Consider the following 20,170-nt stretch of genomic DNA (forward strand, 5'->3'; position numbering starts at 1 on the left):
AATTAAAATAATCAGAACTTTCTGGTAATTATTTGGGGAATGATGCTTTATACAACCATGAGTATTAAAGAAAAATTCTTTTTTGTTTTTGAACCATAGGAAGCTTGTCTAGGTTCTGACTGTTGCTTGGGAGTATATGTTTAGTTTGCATATGTGTTCTGCAGATTCTTCAGTCAGTCCCAAAGTCAAGTCACCATAGTCTTCAGGAAAGTGACATTCACATTGAGATAATTTCTATGTATCCATTGGGCAGTTCCTGTAGTTTCTGGGGATGAATCATAGGAAAGAACCAGTGGGAAAGAAGGGTTTTACTCTGGCATCCTTTCCTTTTAGTTTTTATTTTTCTTGGACAAATTTTAATGAGTATAAGACTTTTGTGGGTTTTATAGTGAATTCTGTGTTGACATTTTAAGAAAAGTATTTTTTTTCTTTTTCTTTTTTTAACTAATTATTCTTGGAAACATTTCTTCACTCTTCCATCTCATGGTGCTGAATTCCATGTTACAAGCATAGAAAATGTTACAAATAAGATAATCTCTTTGCTAATGAGTTTTATTTTCATATTGTATAAATGCACACCCAGGATGTAAAAGAGAGTACAGTTAATCAAGCAGATAATTGGTTTCCCAGATTATAAAAATGTCTGGGCTTAAATTGGATAGCAAAAGACAGATTTTTGGAAGTGTAGGGGTTTTCTGTGTGTTTGTTTTTAAGCATTTTTCTGAGTCAGAGGAGAAAAGAATCGTGTGCTAGAAATACAGTGCTGTAGTGTCCTTAAAATTCAAACTGTACTCTTAAGTGACACCACCTGTACTGCAGTGTATATCCATGGTATATAGTCAGTAAACTTATCTATCACTTCCAAGCTACACATCAGAATTTAAATGTCTTGGATTCTGTAGTTACATGGATACATCATGGCAATATAGACACTCAGAGCATCTGACAGTGGGCTTGGAAACGTATGTTGTTAATGGTTCATATTAACTGAGGGATTTTTGGAATTTAGTCTCCTTTGCATATAATATACCATTAGGACCATAAAAGTCAAACCTAAGTACCTGTGCTTGCAGTGAAGTTGTAAGAGGCAATGGATTTGTGCTCTTTATTTTAGAGACTCTGTTGCACACTATTGTCCAGAAATGAATAGCGTGTCCTCAAAGTAAAAGTTATTTTCATTCTTTACCTTTCGTGGGTTAAAGACCCCAAAGTTGAAATATAGCCTGCAAAAATATCCTGCAAATATATGTGAGAAGCCTGTGAGCAATGCCGAAACTTAATTAATATGCTGAGAAGTATATAAAACATACAACCACTGGATTGAGAAAATGAAAATTAATATATGAATGTTTTAGCTGACACTGGGCTTTGCCCCCAGAACCTGGTGTTTATTATTGTGTGCTTTGGTAGGAGACAGAAGCAGTATCGATTGAAACAACATTTCTTAGTGAACTGAGAACAGTATGGCTTTCTAGTTCCTACGTGGGAAGCCTGGCTCTTTGGTTTCTTTGTTCCTCGTTGGGCTAGTCCCGAGCTATTTTAGCTGAACATTTTATATACTAATGGAGCCTAGGGAAGTGCCTTTGGCAGCTGTTCATGGGAAAATAATGAAATACACTATTTAGTACTGCATGTTGCCGCTGTAAAATGCGGGGAGTATTTTATGGAGATCTTGGTGAGCAGAGCTGTATCCACTTTAAGTTTAACAAGTGTGTGAACCTGAGTGAGGAAGTTGTATTTTCATATGAGAATAACTAGTACTCTTTTCTTACAGGTAAAGAAAACTTGCACCGAGTCAGATGTTTCAGAGCCTCAGAATTCCAGGTACAGTAAAACGGAGGCCAAGACTTTCTAAGAAAAGCTGCAGTTTTCCAGATACAACTGTGATTTGAAATACTAAGTTTCTTTAAGGACTTATCTGTATGGAAATTGACTGCCTAGGGTGCCATTAATCATAATATTAATAAAAGGGGCAATGGTTAAAGTCAGCTTTAAAAAATAATAGCAGACCCATCTCTAGATATACTTGAAAACATCCTCCCTTCGCATTCATTATTTTCCATTCACCTTCATTTTTCTTACCAATCTCCTATCATGTATTCACATCTGAAACTTTGCCGCAAACTGAGTAACTTTCAAATCTAGGTTTACCAAAAAATCTACAATATTTCTTTTCAATCAAACATTGCTAGATTTTGTGAATGCTGTCAAATTGGAAAAATCAAAATTAATTGGACATTCTCTTTTTGCTTATTCGGAGCCTGTATAAATGATGAATTAAAATGGTCAGGACACTACATGCCCAACAGATTTTTTTCAGGCCTATACATTTTCATTTCAAGATCCAGGGACTCACTTTTAAGTAGATAAGTGAAAGTACTGTAAATACCATTGTCATAATAAATACATATCCTTAATATGATATTAATGAGATACCATAACCTATTGCATTAAGAAATTTGTATTTAATGGTGAAATGGGTCTGCTTGTTTTATCCTACTTGCTCCAAAATATGGTATATGTAGTGATTTTCTTGCTATAATTAAACAATATAGCATTAGGTAATGTGTCAATGACTGCCATATATTCTTTTTGGACAGCAAGTACATATTTGTACAGTTTATTTACAGTTTGAGTAACCTTTCCTTTGCTTTATGGAGTGTGATATTTCTATAAGTAATTCCTATACATTTTATATTAAAAGGATTATATATAATCTTCTGCATCATTAAGAGTGTATAATCCACAAATGGGTACAAGTGAGAGGGAGGGAGAGAGAGAGAAAGAGAGAGAAAGAGAGAGAGATATTCAGATAGAGATTTAAAAGCCTGGGCTAGATAATTTTATTCTAAACAAATATAAAGTAAAGAACTGAGCTCCAAATGAAATACTGCATCAGCATAAAATGCATGCAGGCTGGAGACCCACTGCCTTATAAAATGCTGCCTCACTTGGAACCTAAAGCTAATGTCACTCATTTAGCTAGCTTTATAGTATGTTGGTTTTGGATTTGAAAAGATTAGAATGAATACAGATGGAAAGTGTTTTTACAGTAGGGAAGTAATTAAATTGGGTGTGGAGACTTTGTCAGGAAAATTCTTGCAGTGACATATGTGTATCAGCAAATTCTTTGTCTTGCTTGGCCTTAATTCTTCCTTGGGAAAGAAATGCGTGGGCTGCAGATGTGCCTGGTAGATGGGGGAAAGGAGAATGTACGAACTCATGCGATGGAAGTAGGTAAGAATGTCTGCTTAGAAATAACATTGTGCGTCTATGCTGAAAGTCAAACATTAGGGACAGTGTTTTCTCAGGTCCATAAAATTATTAAACTTGACGTCTATGAAAGGGGATATAATGTGTTTTACAGAAAAAGTGACATTTCTCAATGTTTTGTGTGTTTTTTACTTTCCTCTATGTTGCGTGCCATATCCAGAATATACTGTCGTTGGCCTTTGTTCCTAAGACTAATATTAACTATAAAATGTGTACATGAGAAAGCTAAAATTTATATTTTTCGCATACTTCACCATACCCTAAAATTGTTTGTTGCCAGATAGACCATCTTAAGACATGAACGGAAACATTTTATGCTGATTTTGTCTATATTTGTGGTGAGTTTATTTGGGAGATGTTTGCCTCATTCGAGCCTTCACTGAAAAGACATTGACCTTGCTTAATTTTACTGTGATAGACACCTCTTGGACAAGCAAAGTTAATAGCAGAAGTTTCTTTGAGTCCCATATTTTTTTTAAAAAGTCTTCTGCTTTCAGTCCTTCTTATTTCTGATAGCAGGTGAGGAAATATTTTATTCTTTAATTGCATTCTTGGCAAATAATCTTAGAGTGCCTGTATGTTAAAATAGTCCCTATCATATCCATATGATCTCTTTGATGATCTTTGATGAAGTTGGGTTACACTTTACATAGAAAGAAAACAAAACTCAAATCAGGCAATTTTGTTTTAAACTCAGTCCGTTAACTGAGGAGTGAATGGAAATAATGATTCTGGTGAAACTGGGTTTGAAGTGACTTCCAGGAAATACATCAGGTTGTTTTTTACATTATTGCTTCCCCTCATCCTGTCCACAGCACCACTAGTAGCTTACAATACGGGAATCTAAGTACTAAAATATAGGAAGTACATATGGTGCGTGTGAGCTGAGATGATAGGTTTTCCATCTAGACTCTAAGATGACTCTGAAGGAGGACTCCTCCCCACTTTAAAGGGTAAAGGAATTGGGCTTGCCGAGAACTTAATGGTTGCCTGAAATCAGTAAAGCCCTGGCCATGTGCTGTGGGTTCTTGCCCTAGTCTGTCCTAACTTCACAATTATCAAGCAAAAGACAGAAGACTTTTCAGCTTTTGGAGTGAATCTCTGTTGAACATCTAGTAGTTCAGTGAGCCTCCAGAAGTTTATTCAGTGTCTGTGTATAAAAACTTTTTTAAAAATGCAACTTATTCATCTCATGTAAATAGTTATGATTTAACAATGTTATATTTAAGACAGTAAGTTATACACATTTATTTGCTAGTAAAGTAATTATTGCAGTGCTTCCAGAATCCAGAAATGGTTATCTGCTTATAATTTTCTATTAAAAATTAAATGCTGTAGTATTCATACCAGTGAAAGCTGAGGACCCCTTTGTGAAAACACACATAGTATTTCACTGCGTCAAATCACAGGCCCATCTAGCCCAATATTCTATCCCTAAGTAGTCTCAAAAATTATTGCTACCAGGTTGCATGTTTTCAATCTTGAAAATTTTAGGACACAGCACCAATAAAATTAGGTACCCCCTGTAACACAATCTAGCTGTACAGTCCATGGGATTATATAAGTATTTCTTGGGCTTAGTCATATTACTAGCATAGACTATCTTTCTGGGCTAAAGAAACCAGAAAATTACTAATAAAATTACAATACAAAATAATAATTCATTCCTTGTAGTTGTTTAAAACTATCCTTTCAAGTCATATCCTTCCCTTGAAAATTATAGATAATTAATACAGAGATATTCTAAGAGTGTGATCTAATTCTCGTGTTTCAGGATTTGAAGAGAAAGACCCTGATAACTCTATCTCTATATAAAATGGTATAGTTAACCTGAGTCTTATTATAAATTTATCTTTCTCTTCCCAACTTTGAGAGCCTTTTGTCTCATGTCAAAGCCCTGCTTCTTGCAGATGCTCCTCTAGTCTCTCCAGCATTTTGGCTCCCCTCCACTGGAGGTTTTCTGAGTCTGTTTTGCCCGCCTTGGTGCATGCTGACAGATTCCTACAGGCGTGGAAGCAGCTGGGATTCTGAATAAGAATGAGCAGCGTATTCTGCGTTGCTGCTGATCGCATCCTCGCTATCTGGGATAGCCTGACCCTTTCGGTCATGGGAGCATATTGAGTTGATTTCCTCAGATAATTGTTTGCAGCATCTGCTAAATCCCTGATATCAGTGATAATTGAAGATTTAAACCACAATCTCAAAACTTAGATTGTTGTTTCCTAAATGCCTTACCATATGTGTTCCTGATTAGCCTTTTCCTATAGTTCGTTGGGAACTCTTGGTAATTTATTGGCCAGCATAGCTTAGTGCTCTCTCTACACATACTGATTTCTTTGTGCGTTTCACCTCCAAAGTGAATCATCTTCCAGGACTGAATGAGTACATGAGAGTAAAATAATACATGTGAGAGGCTCTTACACATTGTTGCCCACAGAATAGTTGTTATGTGTCTAAAGTGGAGCACGATATCCTCAGACCCACAGTGAAGGAAGACTAGGCTGCCACTGAAGGGAGGAAGGGCCTCATTATTGACACCCCTTCATTCACACATGTCTTTTTTAGCCTTTGCTTCCCTGTCTTCAGAGTCCTTTTTGCTTTCCTTTCATTTCATATTATTTCATGCATAATCTCTGTTCACGACTCTCCACCTGGCCTGCGAGGCCCAGCATGCTCAGGCCACTTCCTGTGACTCCAGCTTTGGTTTCAGTCACGATCCCCCTGGGGGGAAGGTCTGCATTACAGGTGCCATTCTCCCTCTACGGAGGCTGGACCACTCCTTCCCCTTTTGTGCTACTTTTCCCCTCCCAGCTTTGTTCCCCTACTTAATTTCAACTCACCCTTCAGATCTTTGCTCTCCCCTGGCTGGCCCACTGGTCATATGGCCACATGAGCCCATATACTTCCCCTTCACAGTTGCCTCATTTGAGTGATACTCTATACTCCAAGCTCCATGAGGTGAGGGATTATATCTGCTTCCTTTTGTTCCCTGTTGTATCATCATTAAACAGCTCAGGGCTTAGCATGTAGGTTCATAGGTGGTAAGTGAATAAATAACTTTCAAATATATAAATCCAGCTTGCAGTCTCTCTTGGAACATCTCTTGTAACCACAAATCCCTGATACGATTTTACTAGGGATTTCTCTGCTATCTCAAACTCCTCTTGTAAAAAATTATAATTATTACATTCCTTACCCCAGTGTCTTTCTTTAGTGGTGATTTTCTTAGTTGTCCTGCCTCAGACTTTTAGAGTAGTCTTTGACTTACTCCTCTCTTTCCTTTCTCAACTCCTGTTGATCCTCAAGCTGTATTTAATTTTCCTTTCCTATGTTTTGAATCCCTTTATCCTGCCCCTTCCCATTGCCACCGTGAGAGTTCAAGCTCTTGTTACCTCACCTCTGAATCGAGACAGTAAGTCCCTGGACATTGACCTTGCCTTTCTATTCCTCCAGGTTGCCAGGTGAGCCGTTCTTAATGGTACTTTCTATGTGTGGTTGCTCTGTTCACTGATCAGAAAGACAGTATTCAGTAGATACTTACAGTATTTACAGGAAGATGAACAAATAACTTACAATAAAAATGTCTGCAAGAGGTAAAAATGAGGACATGCGCTGTTTGTACCTAATTGCTGTAATCTGCTTCCCTGTTGCCCGTGTTCTAATCTGTTAGATGTTCATTTAGTCCCATTTCATATTTTTCCTTTAGTTCTAAACTGACATAAAAGAACATGAATCTAACATGGGTTCCAGAAAGCACATTCCAGAAAAAAAATATACCAGTTACATAGGTACTTTAATTTCGTTCTTTCCTGCTCCTGTCCCCATTTCCCACATAGACCTTACCGTAAAACTGGGCATTGGTGTATTGAGAGCATGTGTTTTAGGGCTGTACTCACCTGGTCCTTCTAGAGATGAGCACATTTCACCAGAGGGTAGAGGAGAATGGTACCCCCAGCGTGCAGCTCGAGCCCCAAGCACCGTGAGCCAGAGTGGTCAGGAGGAGTTTCAGGGGAGATTTAAGGCTGAATGTCAAAGAAGAGGTAAGATCTGAAAAATGGGGGAGAGCCCACAGTGAGGTACAAAAAAGGAGTAGAAACTGAAATTGGAAGGTATCTTTTATGGATGGTGAACAGCACCACTTAATCCATGTGGAAAGATAGTGCATTAGATTGGAATACGGGTAAATTAACACAGGTTGTGGCTGGCTTTGGTTTCTCTTTTTTATTGCAGCTACCATTGCGAGCCAGGGGAGTTTGTTGTTTATTACTTTGTTGTTTCAGCTTTTAACAAGGGCATAATGTCTTAGAGAACTTGAGAAGAGAGGGCTTGCTAGACTTCATAAGGTCTGGGGTCTTCCTACATCCTGGCTGCTGCACAGTTTCAAAGCCTTTATCTCTTAGGAAGACTGGCTGATCAGTCTTACTTTTTCTCTAGGTCCCACAACAGGAAGATAATGCCTGTGCAACCCTGCTCCTGTTTTTATAATTTTTACCTCTTTAGGCAACCAAACAACAGAATCTCTCTCTTTTTCTTTATCTTGTTCCAAATTTCCAGGGAAGGTAATGGCATCAGAAAGACAGATTCACAAAATGTGGCTTTCAGGAGAACACCCCCTGGGAGCATATGAAACAGGTGAGCAGAACTTCCAGGAAAGGATTCTGAGCAGATAACCCAACATATGCATCTACTTTCTGCCTCTACCCAGAATATATAACTGGCCTGTTTTATTCAAAACCCCTTTCCAAGTCTTCCTTTTATGTAATCCAGTGTGCCTCACTCTTCCCTTCCCTAATTAGATATAACTCAGCGGTTATCCATTGCACTAGTATGAAGACTTGGAGCTTGATTTCATAGGTCAGACATCTACAAACCATGACCTACAAAGCAGAGATTGCTTGAGAGATCTTTAAGTGGAGTGGCAGCCAACATAAAGGAAGAGAAGCTCCATTCACTTCTTTCTGTAAACCCTTCTACTAATTTTTGGCCTTTGTGTTTCCACCCCCAGACTGACCATTTGCTATTCAATGGACCCAGTCTACCCTCCTGCTCCAAGTTACCAATCCAAATGTAAATTGCTTTCTCCATTTCCTGTGATTAATCCAGTTGTTAAATGATTGTTTGATGAATGCACTTTCTACTGCAGTTTACATTATTGACCTTTCTGAAGATAATTTTGCCAAAATAAGCATCTAGGTTTGGACTTCCTTTTTTTTAAAAAAAAAAACACAAAAACTCTCAAACATATCCAAAGATATACAACCAACAACTTGGAGTCCAAACTCTAAATTTTGGCAACCTGTCTTTACAGGCGTTGGGAGGTCACCAGTGGATTTCTGATCAGGTAATAACATGATTAAAATTGCACTTGTGATGACAGATTGGCCATGGCACCTGTGCCTGGAGGCAGAGAAACCAGCTATAAGATGAATTTAAAAGGCCTGAGAGACTGAGCAAATTGTAGTTATTTTTTGGAGGCATTGTACACTATTTTTTTCATAGTTTAAACATGTTTTTCCAATTTTCTACATTGTGCATTTTTAAATTTTTTTTGTATTGAGAACAAATGTATATATCGCGTCAAACAATAGATTTGACTTGAAATAGGCATGGTGGTAGTGGAAAGGACCTGGCCTCATCCCCCTGACAGCCTGCATTATTCTCTAAATATGAGAAAATGCCTCATTTTGCCACATGTATTAGTGATGAATTCCAGAGAACAGCCATGTTTTCGGTCAGCCTCTTGTAAACTGAGTTTCTCTGAAGTCTTTATGGTTAATAATACGAAACAGTCTCTCTGGAGACTGTTAGCTGCTTTGAGCTAATTTGGTCAGAGTAACACATTACAAAAAGTAGCATCTGTTTAGTGACTTTTATCCAGAAGTCCTGAGGAACTAAGACAAGTCTCTACTTTGCATCATAGTGATCATTAAATTATTATGGATGGGGGCAGTGAAGGCCTCTGAGTATGTACCCTGTTGGCTGACAGGCTGCTTAGGAGTTCCTGAGCTGCATGAATCCTTATGGTTATTCTGGATGTGGGGTAGCTTTAGTGCAAAGTTCTAGACTCAGTGTGAATAGAAACATGAAGTTTGGGGGGCCCACTTCATGTTGCATCAATTTAAGGTGGGAAGAAACAAGAGGATCTCACAATTTTCTCCCCAGCAGTTCAATTATAGGAACACTGTTCTTGCCCTTAAAGTTTCTACTTATTGGGCATCTCAGGCACTGGTCTGAGTGCTTGAGATACTTCAGTAAACAAAACAGGAGCATGGAGGATGGTGGAGTACGTTAGGAGATGGTAAATACTAGGGAATAGAACAGGGGATTCGGCATACTGGGGAGAAGTCGGTTGTAATTTTAAATTGGATGATATTTAAGCACAGACTTGAAGGGAAGGAGGGAATAAGTGAAGAAGAGGGCCAGGGAAGTCATTTTCTCGGGAGTGAGCCAACGCCTAGGCCCTTCAGCAGAAGCCTGCCTGGCGCGTTCGAATGGCCGCGGGGAGGACATTGCTGCAAAAATGGAATGAGCCCAGAGTTGCACATTTGAAATAACAATATGCTAGGAAAAAAGCTACTATTTCAGTTGCCAATAATTTTTTTAACTTATTGGTAATTCTCTGACAGGCACCTCATCCATCACTGCTCCAGGATGGGGTTGATCCAGCCAGAAACACCTCTCTCCGCCACACCACACACATACTCTAAGACCAGGGCCCTCCCCTGATCCGAAGGCTTCAGGCTTCTTCATCGGCACAGCTCAAATGCCTGAAAGCTGGTTTTTGTTTGTTTGTTTTGTTGTTTTTTTAAGTAATGCCCTTAAAGTTTTAGTTATAAATGTAGATGAGGGCATAGTGTGGATTCCAAAAATTTGATTCATAAAGGTACAGGAATTCTGCTCGCTATCTCACATTTAAATCATCACTTCTCAGTTGTCTTAGCAACCTGCAAAATGTTCCCATTTGCTTTTCAGTAAGCCAATGGATGAATGGAGCCTTTGTTCATGTGTTTATGAATTTCTATCACCTGATACTTGATGTCTTTCTGGCATGCTTACTGTGCCAAATAACTGTCTTTATATTTTTAAAATTCATGTAACTAAAATTAAACTTGAATTTTCTTTAAAGTCTAAATTTTTAATGAGAAAATATCCAACTTAAGAATAGTTGAAAAGATATACATATGCTTGTATTGTAAAAATGCTTTTATTTTAATGATAATTAATTTCCAAGGCTCGATAAGCTTGGCAAACTGAGTTATCTATCAGTTCGCCCACATGGGTGTATTTGTAAAGTACAGAAAAAGAAAAATGCCTGATGACAAATCTAGGTGTCACAGAGTTCGTTGCTTCAAACTCACATGCCTGCTTCTCTTAGATGCAGTCTCAGAGCATATTCTCTCCTCCTTTACACGTAATTCTAAAGGTTCGTAGCTCATCCTTGTGGATGTTTGCATGCTTACCTGGCATAGTGGGCAAGCACGGTAGACTACTGAGTTCAACCCCCAGCTGTCTGACCTGGAGCAAACCACTTCTCTGTGCCTCAGACATCCTCATCTGTAAAATGGGACTTATACCATATTATCCCATGGAGGTATTTTAAGGACTAAATGGAGAAATATATGCAAAACACTTAGAGAAGTACCTGCCACATATTAGGTGAATTTAAATGACTGGTCTTATTACAAATAGGCATAGCAATAGTATTGAGAAGTGAGGTCTAAGCATAAAAAGGAAACAAAAAGCGATCAAATGTAAATGTAAGAAAGCAAAATGCTTAGTCACATGAGATGCTTTGGAATTATCGCCAGAAGCCCTCTGTGCTTCATAATTCCTAAGCGCATTGGGCTGCCTAGTTCAGTACAATGATTCTCATTATTGTTGATCACCTTGATTCTCTAAGTAAAAGTTAAATTATGCTTAGCATCATAACACATTTTGGGATTATTTATATACAAAATGGTTCCATTTTAAAGGTGCTATTGCTTATAATGATGTTCATCTGAGCACCCAGGAAATTTGACTAGACCCTAGTGATCATTCCTTGAAGGTTCTGGATAGCTGAGGCTTTGCAGAGTTATTTATTTTTCCCATTTATAGGAGCAACTCAGTGACTGGATCATTTAGGAGAGACTTTTTAAAATCCAGTTTGGGTACCTAGTATAGGACCTGGCACATAGTAGGAAAGCAACAAATATTTATTATATGAATGAGTGAATAAATGAATGAGCAGCCACTATGTACAATTTTTTGTGGGAAAAGTTTTTCATGTCTTTACCTACATGAATTATGCCATATAATAACTAATAAGGCTTAAAGGTCATTTATAAACAAGGTCGCTGCAGTGAATAGGTGACTGTACATCCCAGCTTGCCCCAAACACAGTGCCAGTTACACCTGCTGTCCCAGCATCCCCCCTGCTTAAAGACACTACTTTCAACAAATTTGATGGTTACTCTAATTGAAGTCATTATGCTCATACCAAACTTTTTAAGAAATTTAACAATCAATCAATCTCTCTCTATTCCTCCCTCCTTCTCTTTTCCCCTTTTTCTTTGTGTTCCTTTCTTCTGTCTTAGGATGACTTGTATAATAGAGCTTTACACCTTTATCTTTAAAGCAACACAGTCTATGAAAATGCTGCTTGAGACAAAAGTTCATTCAAGGAACAGTTCTGTTTTTATAGGCTTGATTATTATGCTCTGTCATATGATTAATTTGTAGAAATTCCATACCTCTCAAAAATAATAGCATCTCTTCAAGAACACCCACAGTCTTATTACATGAAGTGACGCAATCCTTTATAATTTATATCCCCAGGTTACTTGTTCTCTCATTTTTTATTTTCTTCAGATGGAACATCCCGAGTCTCAACTAATGGGGATGGCAGGCACCATGGTCGGGCCTGGGAAAAAGGTGATTAACACGGTGTGGCAGAACGCCAAGGCAGGCGCACCACGCCCCTCGTGCGGCAGCTGTTGTGGCGATGACGGCAGGCTTTGGAGGGAGCGTGATGTCTGCCATCCAGCGGCAGACAAAACAGCCTGCTGTCGCTGAGACACTGTCTTTTACATATTCTTTAGCATAATGTTTCATGTGTGCTCTTGGGGTAGTAGTTCCCCTAGGTTTTCTTGTTACTTTTTGTTGTTTAGAAGCAATGATGATAACCGTGGTGTAGAGATGAAAAGAGGTGTGTGTGTACAACGTGACTGGGAGTGTGGATGACCCACCAATGTCCCTCCAGGGAGATCTGGAAGAGTCAGTTCTTTGTTATGCAGGCCCAACACATCGCAGGACTGTTCAAACCTGACTTCTCCCAAATCTCAGTAGTAACTCAGTCACAGTGAGAACCCCAAACTCCCTGGCATGTTTTCAAAAATTCATAATCAGGCACCCAGTAGGTGCCTGATTACGGTCAGGGGAGACATATCCTAAAAGTTCACACGTGTCTGGTGGACTGAAAAGCCTTTGATAAATACAGGCTTAGAAATGAGGCTAGTAAAGCCAACTTTCTCAGGGTCCAGAATGAGTCATTCAGTGTTGCTGGAAAAAGCACCAATTAATCCCAGTCATGGCTCTCACGGACACTTGACATTGGAACAAGGACATCCATGTGAGAGTATGGGAAGCAAAGCACAACCCATCAGTACCTTAGAAAAACAATTGCAGGTCTGTGTCCCAACAGCAGACAGAGCCAATAAACTCCACAGCTGGGATTCAAGGCCTTTTCCTGAAAATGCAAGAAGAGCAATGTGCAGATTCAAAATTATTTCCCAAATGTCTATATGTGCAGTACCTTTTCACTCCCTCCATTTCATTTCCAATCTATCTGTTGCGTTCTAACAAATTCTCGGTATTAGGTCAGATAAATTTTTATAAAATTGAATTTCACTTCATGAAAAAGTCTTTTTCTTCATGCAGTGGGAGTTAGTGATCCCTGAGGAATATTAGAAATACTTGACTCTTAAATATTGATAAACTCTTGATTTACTTTTTTTGTCACTACTGTAAAATGGGTTGGAAAGCCTTTGGGACTGATCTCCTTTACTTGTACTATGACATCCTCAGTTTCTCACATTGCATTCTTTTGTGTGTCCTTTCCCTATGGTCATGCGTTGAGGATCCATTTAATTAAAATAGGAGAGTGGCTGCTAAAAAAAATTTGGGGAGAAAAAAGAGTTCAGTGCAAAATGTGGGCCTTGTCTTCAGGTTAAGAATCAAATGAATAGCAAAGGTATGCTTGTTTTCCATCTCTGCAATTCCTGGGAGTGACCAAACTGGTTTTACAAAGCGTGTGAATTGATTCTGTGTGTATGGTAAGGCCAAAGAGGTTGCTGAGACTAGTTTATTTGAAGTATTTTTGAGTGTTTTTTACTTTCTAAATAATCATGTCCCTTTTCTTACGGGAAAGGAAATTTTATGCAATAGGTTTTCATTAAATTGAATTTTCACATCCACATCGAAGCTGCCTCAGTTGGTTGAACTCTCCCTGAGTGACTATCAGCACAGATTTCCATATCTTCTATTTAGTGGGTCTGACTGATTCAGTGGCTACTTTTTTTCTTCACATTTTCATGTTACTTTTACCCAGTTGGCTTTTCTGTCAATATTGTCAGCAGTAGGAGTTAGTACTTATCAGTCTGACAAGTGTTTCTCTCCTGAAATTTCAGTGGCCTCTCCTAACATTACTCCTTTTGCATGCCTACTACAGGAGGTTGGTTTGAAAATTTTGGGAAGATTCTAAATTATAGAGTCCAGGAATTCACTAAAAATGTAGACATTTTTTGGGGGGAAATTGTGCATTGTAGAATGGAAAAGCCTAGTTTCCTAAAGAAAGTCCTGATATGGCTTCTTTTTTTTAAAAGCCATTTGCAGGTTAAAATTGTATTTAGTAAAATCTTGTCCCCAGTTGCAACTGGTGAAAGGGTATAAGATGCAGGAGGATTGCATTTGTTTAAAGATTAATCATAACGCACATGGGTGAAAGTTAATTAAATACATCTAATCTATAACACTGCTACATGGTATTTATCTTTTGACTAAATGTGAGCCTTCCAGGGTCTGCCGTCTTTCGCTGCCCTGGTTAGAGCAGCGCCAGCTCAGGTCAGCTCCTGCCCACACCAGGTCATGCTAAATCCAGGTCAGTGTCCAGGGGAATCAGCTTGCTCTGCCGGTGGATTTTCTGGGCATAATTCACACATGCCCAATTGTTTTAATGTCAGACCAAGCATATTTATGTTATAATTTATTCTTTATGATTGTAAACCCTTTAATTTGGAGCAAATATAAATTATTCCTAATGAAGCAGGAGGGACAGAAGGAAATTACTTTTGTTAAACGTACTTTGGTATATTTTTCTCGCTCTTTCAAGTAAAGGGTTGCTAGGAGAAACTGATATTCAATATTATTCATTATCTGGGTTAGTTCACTAGATCAAGATGTTGGTATGTAGTGTAGAAAGGTGGGGAAAGTTAGGGAGTTAAAAACAGGTTGATACAAGCTGCTGAGAAAAAAATCAAATGAGGCCACTTATGTTTTAAATCAAGAATATGTTTTCAGTGAAAATATTTTCTAATGAGTCACAGGAGAATGTTGTCAACTTTGACTACATCTGCTGAAAATCAAAGTGTAAGTAGCTACATAGCACTGGATTCTGGCAGGAGTGTGCGCTGTGACATGAAACCAAGTTCCCATTAAATGACGATACTTTTGTATTTTTCTAGCTTTAAAAGTAGTTTCCTGACTTCTAAAAATGTCGACAGCATTTTTCTCCTCCACGTTATGTGGATAAATTGGCAACATGCCCACGTGATTTCCAGAGTAGGTTTCTGAAATAATTTTGATGGGATGATAATTGTTTAATGACAGCATACAAAGTCCTGCCATAGTTTAACCAAAATCAAATAATAGAAAATGCAGAGAGGGGGTTTTGTATAGTTACTGGGAAGACAGATGGAAGGAACAATTAAGTAGTTAGAGCTGAAAAACTAGGAACTAGTGTTTCCAAATTTTATAATATAATATGAGGATTCCTTGCCTCATTCTCTGATGTTGCTTGATTTTTATGTTTCTGATTTTCCATATCAGAATAACAGCATATTTATCTACCTATTTCTAGGTATTCTGTGTGCTTATATATTCTCTATTTAAGAGTGTTATATAAAAATGAAACCCACCTAATGCATATTATGTACAAAACATCATTACTAAAATATATACTGATCCAGTTACAAAATTTCCTGCAAGTTCCCTTGCATAAACAGTCTGCTAATAAAATCATTTTTACTTAGCAAAATTCGTGAAAATACACTTAGTGTATATTTGTGCCCTAGATACCATGTTGAAGGTGATCACACCTAAGGATAATAATGTACTATACAAAGTGTTATTGGTTACCTTCTCTATTAACAGTGTTATTTTAAAAATACCTTAGAGGTGTTCTAAATTGTGACTTGGGTTCAAACTTCCTTCAGTTAGCATCTGCCTCTTTGTGAAATTGTACCCTTCTTTTCTTACTTGATTAGCATAAATTCTAATTCTCACTTCTTTGTGTAAGAAGAGAGTTAAAAATAGTTCACATGGACAGCTTTTGTTTTGGAATTAAACTGAGGGATACAGGTTGTATTCTCCTCCTTTGTTCTAGCACTTGCTTCTCAGAAAATAATTTCAAAAACAAGCATAGACTTTAGACGCAAAAAGACCTGAGTTCAAATATCATTTCCCTATTTACTAACATCAGATTTTCATATCCTCTTTTCCCCCAGGGAACTGGTGCCTTCCTTTTCTATTTTCATGAAGACTAAATTAAATATTAAATTTAATGTTTGACAGATAGTAAACACCCAGGGAAAGGTAATTATTATTTTCCCAGGTAGGCACACTGACCCTGGACTTAGGACCTCACCAATTGAAATGTAGCAGAATCCAGGGCTCTGCTTTCCTAGGATAAAACAGCCTTGGATTGAGGGTCCCTTTCTGCATACCTCTCTCTAGTATCAGAAACCCAGTATTTTAGAAAGCACAGGGAAAAGATGACAGGTGGCAGCAGTGCCACAGGTGAACTATACCTTTGTTCATCCTTTGAGCAGTAACCACAATGAGCGAAGGGGAGAGCTGGAGAGTTGCCACCACCTCGCTGTGGCCAGCCGTCCTCACTGGCTCTGGGAGGACTTGCCTGTACAGTTTTGATCCAAAATTTCAACTAAAACATTATTTTTTTCAAAATTATCTATACGAATTTACGTACATGTGTGGACACGAACACATCTTGTTGATACCATTGTATACACCGTTGTAGTCTGTGGACTCAGCGTGCATACTTAACGCAGGTTCATAATGACCCCGAAGGCTGTCGAATGGCAATTCTTAAAATGTCTCCAAAATACCGTATTAGGGAGAAATATTTGATGCATCTGCGAAATTACGGAGTGGCAGGCTCTTATGTTATCTATATTATTGGCTCATTATTTAGAAATCAGCTCTCCAAATGCACCTTCCCTTTTTATTCCCTGTCAGATTTCAAAAAAGGTAGCATTCATAAAACCACACAGCATTATAGACACCATTCCAAAGGGAGAACCTAGTTGAGCATCCGGAATCTTAAATTCCAACAAATGCTGAACTGTGTACAGTTTAGTCAGTTTTCCCCCGAGCAGATTCGTTTTGATGAGCACCATGGGGATGTTCACTGTACCTGGGAACTGTACGGTTGCCTCCGCCCAGGTCAGTGGCTCAGGGAGCAGAGCAATGTGAAGGTGCTGCGGGCATGACCAGGAGATGCTGCTCTCTGCTAATCCCTGTGTGAAAGTCCTGAGCCATCCCTGAGTGTGGTCTGTATATATGAGCTCGGTCAGTAACAATTAGGATTATGCTAGATGTGTATTAAGCCAGAAGGATTAGAATTTAAACCCAGAAAATAATAGAATAAATCCTTTTGCAAATATAAAATCTGATGTCTATAGAGAAATAAAACAGGGCAACAGAGGGCAGGACCAGGAAGAATTACGGAGGAGCGTGGGTTATAGAACTGTTAACTTACTTCCATTAATTGTGAAAATAACCGCCTACTAATACACACCTTTTATTGAGTGCTTGAGAAATGGCATTGGACAGTGGCGAAGGACAGCGACCCTGCAGATAGACAGCCTGGGGTGGAACCCCAGCTCCTCGGCATTTGCCCCACCACCTGGACCCTTCCCTTCATCTCTCAGTGCCCCAGTTGCCTCACTTTGAATCATGGGGTAATTAACAGCGCCTGCCTTCCAGAGCTGTTGTGAGGATTAAAGTAGGTAAACCAAGTTAGCATTTAGAGTAACATCAAATGCTGTTTTTATTATTTCTGTTACTGTGTTTATGCATTTATGTAATATTGTGCAGGTCAAATAGGAAAAAAGAAATTTTGTTAAATAATAACTTAGGTGGTTTTAGTGTACCTGAACGTAAACAGGATTCTGGGAATCCTGTTTCAGAAAAGCTTAAAAATATCAAGCTGCTTTCCAAGCATCTTAATTTGTTTACATAGAAAAACAGGAATTGACCTGTTAGAGAATGAAAACTGTGAAATAACATGCTTTGTTGATATTTTTATAAGCTTTATTTAATGCCTAAATTAGGCTTGGCCTACACAATAGTATTTTAGAGGGAATAGTCATATAAAATAAATAATCTTTCTGTTTTCCTTCAAATGTCTGCTTTAAATGAAGGGCGAAAGTAAGGCTTCTTTAAATGAAGGGAAAAAGTAAGGCTATGTTTAAGTTAAGAGTAGTGCATATAGTGTGCAGTGTTAGTTCCATATTAAAATTACAAGTGGATAACAGTGTTTATTAAGAAAGATTACACTTAACTTTAAGGACTTCCTTTATATCAAGCAATATTTATTTTTCATAATTGAGATTATTCTTTAAAAATAACATATTCAAATCTGAGTAAATTATAGTCCCACATTTTCACATTCACAATTTAGAGTATCTTTTATGAAAGAAAGGAAGCTACTTCAGAATTGGGAGTATCTTTTCCTATCACATATATTTTTGTTAAAATATCTAGGGAATTTAAACTCTCGTGTCTTTCAACTACTTCCTCTGTTCTCTTTTTAAAATTCAAAGTGAGTGTTGCCACCAAGAGACAGATCAGATGAAAAATATAAAGCACAGCGTCTCTTTTCTAATTCTAATGTTATTTAGTGATGCAAGGAGAGCAGATAAGATCCCTAGTTACTGAAGTGATGAATTACACTTCATTCCATTAGTTCATTCACTTCCATTCAGCCAGTATTATTGAAGAACTTCATTTGTCCCAGACACTGTGCTCCTTCTGAAAAGACAGCTAGGCATACCTCGTTTTATTGGCCTTAGCTTTATTGCACTTTACAGATACTGTATTTTTTACACAGTGAAAGTTTGTGGCAACCCTGCCTGGAGCAACTGAAGTGGCCTCATTGCTCACATGGAAAAAGTTGTAGTGGTCTGGATAGAAGATAGAACCAGTCAAAAGGATTCTTTTCAAAACATTACTGCTCATTGACAGTGGTCCCACTAGGTCTGTGATGGAGATGTAGAATGAGATTCATGCTGTTTTCATGTCTGCTAACACAACACCCATTCTGCAGCCCATGGATCAAGCGTGATTTCCACTTTCAAGACTTAAAATTTAAGAAATGCATTTCGTACAGCTGTAGGTGCCGTAGATAGTGATTCCTCTGATGGAGCTGGGCAAAGTAAATCGAAAACCTTCTGGAAAGGATTCATCATTCTAGATGCCATGAAGAACATTTGTGATTCATGGGAAGAGATTAAAATACCAATATTTTGAAGTTTGGAAGAAGTTGGTTCTAACCCTCATGGATGACTTTGAGGGGTTTAAACCTTCAGTGGAGGAAGTAACTGAAAATGTGATGGAAATAACAAGAGAACTAGAATTAGAAGTGGAACCTGAAGGTGTGACTGAATTGCTAAAATCTCAAACTTTAATGGATAAAGAGTTGCTTCTTATGGATGAGCAAAGAAAGTGGTTTATTAAGATGGAATCTACTCCTGGGGAAGAAGCTGTGAAGACTGTTGAAATGACAGGAAAGGATTTAGAACATTACATTAGCTTAGTTGATTCAGCAGCAGTGGGGTTTGAGAGGATTGACTCCAATTTTGCAAAAGAATTGGGTTCGGCAAGTAGTGATCCTAGTTCAATATTTTTTCCCAAAATATTCAGAACCTACTTTTTCATATTATGAATGTAGATCTTTTAGATAGAAAATACCTACAGTCATACCAAATAAAATAAAAATCATCTATAGTTCCAGCACCCACAGCCTTGTGGTGATAAGAAATAATACTAGTTGGCTTAACTATTTAAGGCTTTGTTTAATATAAACTACTTGGGACTAATAATTTCCTATGCACTTAATTATCAGCTAATATAAAATCTATAAGTAACATAAAGAATTTTCATTTTATTCTGGAATGGACCTTGGGTTTCCACCTGGCCCTCCTGCATCAGATGCCTCAGTGGTGTGCTTATATCCAGCTTCTAGGGCCCTTGGCACTCACGTAAGGAGGGAGAAATGGGAAACCCTAATTCCTTGTTCACTTAATTCAACATCTACTATTACATTCTGTTTTAAATCTCCCTCCTCATAGTCCCTGCTCACTCACTCATTCTGAGCTGCCTTTAAATGTGCTTCTTTCTGCTTGAACACACTTCCTTGGTTCTTCTTGTGGATAACTCTTATTTTTTCTTTCTCTCTTAAGAGTCCACTTTATGAAAATCATTTCCTAGTGTCATGAGTCGAGGTGCTTTTTCTCTTCACTCCTTAGTCCCCTGTGCTGGTCACCGCCATGCCCAGCCTTAGCACACTGTGCTTCGACTGTTGCCCAGCCTCCTGCCCCCTGACTGGACTTTGAGCTGG

General features: G+C 38.2%; 1 protein-coding gene across 9 annotated transcripts in view; it reads left to right on the forward strand.

Annotated features, from left to right (window-relative positions):
* The window catches only part of EYA4 (EYA transcriptional coactivator and phosphatase 4), a 207,119-nt gene that overhangs the window by 110,017 nt on the left and 76,932 nt on the right, over window positions 1-20,170 (forward strand). For all 9 annotated transcript variants that reach the window (XM_016204953.2, XM_016204951.2, XM_016204960.2 and 6 more), the window contains one exon: window positions 1,775-1,824. In XM_016204953.2, coding sequence (XP_016060439.1) covers window positions 1,775-1,824 — 50 coding nt within the window. The remainder of the gene's footprint in view (window positions 1-1,774; window positions 1,825-20,170) is intronic.

The sequence above is a fragment of the Miniopterus natalensis genome, chromosome 5 (genome assembly GCF_054644295.1).
Source record: "Miniopterus natalensis isolate mMinNat1 chromosome 5, mMinNat1.hap1, whole genome shotgun sequence".
NCBI classification, from domain to species: domain Eukaryota; kingdom Metazoa; phylum Chordata; class Mammalia; order Chiroptera; family Miniopteridae; genus Miniopterus; species Miniopterus natalensis.